Below are 6,498 nucleotides of genomic sequence, written 5' to 3'. Positions count from 1 at the left end.
AATCAAATAGTTAAAACCCCACTTAATGCAAATATAGCATAAAGTTCAACAACCTTTTTGTTCTGCACATCACAAAAAGCTTTCTCATCATCAAATCCTAAAATAAGCAAAATAGAATTAAAAACTAGCATACATAGGATACACAAAATTGCAAATCATTAAATTAACTACCAAAAAAAAAAAGCTTTTTGCTCTTCCATTCAATAAACGGTAAACCTTGTCTACAAAAATTGAAGAATCATTAAATCAAGTACAATAGAAGAACTTTTGTACAAGTTTATAGCAGCAACAGCAAACAACACATACCCACTTCACACCTATTAATTCATTCTTAACAACCCAATGAATTGGACAAAAATTAAATTCACTACCAATTATGCATAATACATACAAGTATTCCGGACTTGGGAGGTAGGAGCACGACCACGTTCACACGAGAAAGAGAGAGATTTGGAAACCACGAGTGGTGGACGACAGTGGTGGAGTGTGTACAAATTGAGTGAAGTCGACAGTGAGTTAAGATTTAGGGTTACGCTTTAGTTTTGATAATATAACTAAATTTAAAATCAAATAATAATAAATATTAATGATCCATTATATTTGTTGAAACTCAAATCTTGAAAGGAAAAATAGGTCATTATTCATTTTGGAGTATTTATTTAATAAAAACAGCGTCATTTATCAATGATTTTGAGAATTTGAAAATATAAAATATAAAATATTATAATATTATAAATAATAAATATGTTAAATATATATAATTATTAACGGTATATACCGCAAAATTACGGTATATACCGTACTTTTGCGGTATATACCTTAATTGCAGTATATTGCGGTGTACCATGGTATATACAAAATTCATACCTTTTCCGTACTTAAATTTGTCGGCAAGAGCATCTTCAAGGAGAGAAGGTATATAGAAAAGGTATAGCATGTATACCTTCTTAAAAAGTGAAATATACCCTTCTAAAAAGTTACATATTCCATAGGGAAAAGGTATACTCCCTCCGTCCACGAATAGGAGTCCCGGTTGACCATTTTTATCCGTCCGCCATTAGGAGTCCCGGTTAGACATTTTATCTTGGGAGTATAAAAAATGACTCACTCTCTCTCTTAATGTTAGAAGCTGCAATTAATTTTAATCTTGTTCCCTTAATTTAGAAGCTGCAATTAATTTTAATCCACTTTGATTGCAATTTCTCACTCTCTCTCTTAATGTTAGATTTCATTATTCCAAAGAATAAAGCAAATAATAATATAAAATGGGTCTCACATTCCACTATCACACACTTTAATTATTACACTCAAATTTTTCTTAAAACCCGCACCCAACTCAACCGGGACTCCTATTCGCGGACGGAGGGAGTAATACTTTCTCAAATACATCTCCCCTTGAAGGATGATTTTTCATGAGAACAAGGTAAATATGGTAGTTATGACACACGAAATTAATTTAACTGTTAAATCATAAGATCCAATAGACTATAAATGTTTTATTTCTGAACATTATTTACAAATCCTGTGACTTTAATTACGACTTAATTTGCTTCTCTTAATTAAGACAAAGATCTAACGGAAGGATGTGTGGTACGATATACTACTATAATTTTCTCATTTATTAGAATTCCCTATGAAGCAAAAGCATTTTGACCTTAGAAATGCAGAAACGTTTAATATCTTTCATAAGAGATGTAAATTATCTCAACAACGTTAATGCGTTAATATGGATATCACATTGTTGGAATGTTAAACATCAGAACTTGGCGAAGGAAGAAAATCTATCTCATATTCACAAGAACCCCTTCATTCTCTCTCCCTTTAAGAGAAAATGAAAGAAAAATAACAAAGGGCAAAAGAAGTCATATTCTGCAATTTTACATAGAGGCATATAGAATCCTATTGATCTTCATCAGCACTGGCTGATCTATGCTGTTGTACAACTAATACTGATCCACAAAGTTCAAAATCTGGAGAAGCTAAAAAATCACCTACTCTGCCAAGCTCCGGGCATTCTTCCCAGTCACTTATACCAGTTGTTAATGTCGAGTTGCATCTGCTTCCTTTCCCCACTATGAACATTGTATACATATCGGCCATGTCCCTTAGAGCCGATGCTGTCTCCTCCCCATTCTCTACGTGCTTCATTACATATCCCGCCTGACCTGATGTTACAAACCTACAAATATAACGTGTGGTGACATGCTACCCTCGGGGACATTGTTCCCATTTTTCATGTGAAGAAGAAATTCATATTCAACTAGTGTTAACAGTAGTCTATATAAACTCAACTTTTGCATTTTATAGCTGGAGTATTTTGTGTGGGGAAAAACTAAACAAATTTGCAAAGTTTTGGATATTAAAAAATTAACAATAACTGAGCTCATAAACTTCTATCAAACGTTTTCATGTATGACTGATATTCAAAGACGAGAATATTTTTGCCTAGAACAGCAACCAGAAAAGAAAACAATGTGGCTATGAAGTATAACTACAAACATACATACCTATTGAAGAAGTCAGTCAAGACTGTGTTGTCTGCATCGGCTTCTGATTCGTGGCTTGGTATGGCCATCAACACGTCCTCCTCCTTGTGATCTACATCGATTCCTACATGCTCCGTTGGCACCGACTTGTGTAGGAACCTGATCACGGTGAGGCTAATTCGATGATGCATTCCTAGACGTTTACTGAATCCCAATGCTTCCCGATCATCTTGTCCGCCAAAAAACAGCATAGCAATGTGATGCAACGTACCAGAGGTGGATGTATGCATGGAGCCAGCAGTGAGCCCGCGATCAATAAGGATGGCAACCGTGCATTTTGCATGAAGGAGGACCTTTTGATTTGTAATCCTTATGCCTTCCTTCCCATTCTCCAGTTTCCCATCAATTCTTTGATGTTTATGGAAAGGTAGAATGATGATAGATGCTCTCACATCCTCAGCAAATTCACATACATCAGCAAACATGGTTGCATAAGGTGCTACAACTTTAGCTTGACTTATCATTACTGGAGTCTCAGAACAAAAGATGTCTACTGTTTCGTTGATCTCCACCACGTCGTTACCACCATAATTGTCATCATCACTGAGTTCGTCTTCTGCCTTCTGGTGGTACAAGAGGTTCTTTGATTTGTTTTTCTCCGGAAGCTCAATTAGGTGCATCAGGTAAGGAGAAATAGCAACACTATCAGGACCTTTACAAGTTGCAATCAGTCCTATCATGGTTGCTACAGGGCGGGGACTATGTACACAAGCCAGCAGTTTTAACTCACTCTCTGGACATTGCTTTTCGAAATCTATATGCTTATAACCTAGGATATCGCTCTCTCTTCTTACCGTATAAGCTATCAAGGGTCCCCAGATCAACGAATTGATCACTACAGCTGCTGTCATCAAGTTGCAGAATAGTTGGCTGGACAAGACCTGCATCAACCATTTATATTTCTATTTCAGCATCTTCTTCATTTGATGATCAAATAAGCGAAATGCAAAATAAATAAAGGAATTTCATACACTTACTTTGTCCTCGACGCCTATGGTAAGAGCAAGCAAGTCCACGTGACCTTTCAAGTTCATTAAGAAAGCAAGAAGAACCCCTTCATTCATTGGAATTTTCAAGTGGAAGCAAGCAACGAGTGTGCCAGTTACCTTCCCCCCAATGCTGAGTAGGATAATAATTGCAACTACAGCAAAGTAACGAAAACTGTTTATATGAGTGAGATCTGCCCTGAACCCGCTGTAGCCAAAGTAAAATGGTAGCACAAAGTTATGGACTGAATATGAGAGTTTAATCAAGAGAGTCCGAGCCGCTTTGCCTCCTCTAGGAAACAGTGCACCGAGAATGAAACAAGCAAATATGCTGCTGATTCCCATGGTCTCAAGAGATGTGGCAGCAACAAACAAGACTGCTATAAGAGCAAAAAGCTCGGTGTTTTTAAGATACTTTTGGTTTCTCTGTCTCCTGTTCAACCAATCTGCTAAATTTATGTTGAGGAAAATAGCAGTTATGACGATGATAAGATATAGAATTCCCCGGACAAGCCAATCCGAGAAGCCAAAGTCACGCTTGCTCGTTGAAAGTATGATCAGGAGAAAAACCGCATACGTATCAGCTACTAATGAGGAAGATATGGCCAGCCTCCCAAGATCAGAATTCGCAAACTTAAGGTCATGAGCCAAGCAAGTGACGAAAGGGGAGGCCGTGTTGCATAAGATGATTGCTAGTGTTAAAGTCATCATGACTGTGGAACCTTGGGCTCCCGTCTCTTCGTATATGAAAGAGGTCACAGCTATGGCAAATATCGTACAGATAAAACTGCTTCCACAGGCAATGACGGTTGCTACGCGCAAGTTGCGCCTTAGATACGCAAAATCTATCTCGAGCCCGATAAGATACATGATTATGATCCTAGCATATAGTGCCATGGTTTCATAGTACTCAGCAGAATTGTAAAAAAAGAATGTTCTCACACTATCTATGTGTGATAAACAAGATGGGCCAAGCACGAATCCTGCCTGCATTCAAATGGGAAAAAAGATTTAAAGCTATGCTAATAAATGCGTAGATGCGGAGGGAGTAATTGTTTTGAGAGACATACTTACGAGAATTTGCGCGAGGGGTGCTGGTTGGCCTAAAGGCTTGAGCAGGAGCTGGAAGAAATGGGAGATGACAAGCAGGCATGAAACCTGCGCCCCCATCGTCAGCACCGGATTGAAAAACTCCCCGCTCCGCCCGAAACAATCCGAGCCATCGTCCATTTTGAACGACAAACTGCATAAAAGATGATTGTTGATTGATCAAATGCGGATTTCCAATTCCCCTTCTTCGGCGGGAATTTGTGTAGCATCTTTTGAATGGAAATTGTTGGCATCGTTTTCGTTGGGTTGGGATTTGGAAAAGGAAAATCAGGAATATCCTTAATTTAGTTGATGGAGGGCCGTCTTAAACGGGAGTTGAATTCAAATTTTCTTCTTCTTTTTTCACTCCCTTCGTCCCGCTTTAGCAGTCCCATTGACTTTTCTACACTCGTTTTGTAAAAATGATACTACCACTGTCCCTGAAAATTTGATACACTTCACTTTTACCATTTTTGGTAGTGGACCACATATTCCACTAACTCATTCCTACTCACATTTTATTATAAAACTAATACTTTAAAAGTAGGACCCACATCCCACCAACTTTTTCAATTCACTTTCCATTACATTTCTTAAAACCCGTGTCGGGTCAAAGTGTAGCAAATTTTGGGGGACGGAGGTAGTAATAAATAGTTAAGGTGGAGAAATAATAAAGTAAAAAAGAGAATAATATAGAGAAGAGTCTCATCTACATTATTCTCTTTTTTACTTTATTATTTTTTCACTTTAACTATTTATTATCATTTTTACAAAACGAGTGCAGAAAAGTCAATGGGACTGCTAAAGCGGGACGGAGGGAGTATTTTTTAATTTTAATTATTTATTTTGACATGCGATTCAGTTTGCTTTACTTTTTTCATCTTTTACAATTTTGAATTGAGAAATTCTTTTCCCTTTTAATAATTTTTTAAAAAATCTATCTTTTTATCAAATTTATAAAATAATCTTAAATTTCTGCTCTCCAAAAATGATAGAGCACTAACCTATAAAATTTATTAATGTTGAATTAAAATTCATGTTCATTATAATTGTTAGAGATAAAATAATAGAGTGAAAAGCATACTAATTCCCAGTACATAACTCAGAAATTCAATATTGTTTATTAAAACTATTAAAAAAGACATAACTTTATTAATACCGAATGTAAACACATAAATATAGCAATAGTTTTGTGGATATCCTTATATCTTCGTGTTGATAATTTTTATATACAAGATTGAAAAAGATCTTGGTTCTGAACTGCAAATTAGTTACCATTTTAACGCGACCAGATCAAACATACTCCCTCTGTTCCAACGTAGTTGGGTCGTTTCTTTTTTGCATCTGTTTTGCAAAAAATGATACTCCCTCGTCACACAAGAATATGTACTATTTCCTTTTTAGTCCGTCCTACAAGAATATGCACTTTCTAATTTTGAAAAGTCTTTTCTCTAATGATGTAGGACCCATTCTCCATTGACAATACTTCAATTATTTTTTCTTTCTACCTCTCTCTTACTTTACCAATTTTACATTAAAACTCGTGCCGAACCAAAGTGCATATTATTTGGGGACGGACGGAGTAATAAATACTTCATCTATCCCATTAGAAATAAAACGTTTTCCTTTTTGGTTTGTCCCATTAAAAATGAAACGTTTCTAAAATGGAAACAATACTATCTCTATTTTTTCTTCTCTTACTTTACTCTCTCTTCATTAACTCACAAAACAACACTACATAAAATCTCGTGTCGAAAAGTAAATATTGCATATTTAATGGGATGGAGGGAGTAGTTAGAGTGGTGAAGGGTAAAGTAAGACACAAAATAATATATAGAAGACCCTTCTCTACAATATCCTCTCTCTTAAATTACACT

The 6,498-nt window shown here is 36.1% G+C and overlaps 1 protein-coding gene across 1 annotated transcript; it reads right to left on the bottom strand.

The window, feature by feature from the left end:
- Positions 1-1,859: 1,859 nt before the first annotated feature.
- LOC125202878 (cation/H(+) antiporter 1-like) lies at positions 1,860-4,762 on the bottom strand. Its single transcript, XM_048101343.1, has 4 exons — positions 4,607-4,762; positions 3,524-4,519; positions 2,508-3,427; positions 1,860-2,179 (listed from the first exon to the last, which is right to left on the bottom strand). Exons 1-4 carry the CDS (start codon positions 4,760-4,762, stop codon positions 1,900-1,902), a joined length of 2,352 nt encoding a protein of 783 aa, XP_047957300.1. The 3' UTR covers positions 1,860-1,899.
- Positions 4,763-6,498: the final 1,736 nt, after the last annotated feature.

The sequence above is a fragment of the Salvia hispanica genome, chromosome 1 (genome assembly GCF_023119035.1).
Source record: "Salvia hispanica cultivar TCC Black 2014 chromosome 1, UniMelb_Shisp_WGS_1.0, whole genome shotgun sequence".
NCBI classification, from domain to species: domain Eukaryota; kingdom Viridiplantae; phylum Streptophyta; class Magnoliopsida; order Lamiales; family Lamiaceae; genus Salvia; species Salvia hispanica.
Note: the sequence above shows the minus strand (reverse complement) of the source record. Positions and strands in the feature narration are given on the sequence as shown.

What these genes read in the sequence shown, in the direction of transcription:
- LOC125202878 (XM_048101343.1), bottom strand. Translation starts at nt 4,762, where the DNA reads ATGGACGATGGCTCGGATTGTTTCGGGCGGAGCGGGGAGTTTTTCAAT. An exon ending in CACCCCTCGCGCAAATTCTC is followed by an intron (nt 4,520 to 4,606) that starts GTAAGTATGTCT and finishes ATTTGAATGCAG; the next exon opens with GCAGGATTCGTGCTTGGCCC. An exon ending in CCATAGGCGTCGAGGACAAA is followed by an intron (nt 3,428 to 3,523) that starts GTAAGTGTATGA and finishes TGGTTGATGCAG; the next exon opens with GTCTTGTCCAGCCAACTATT.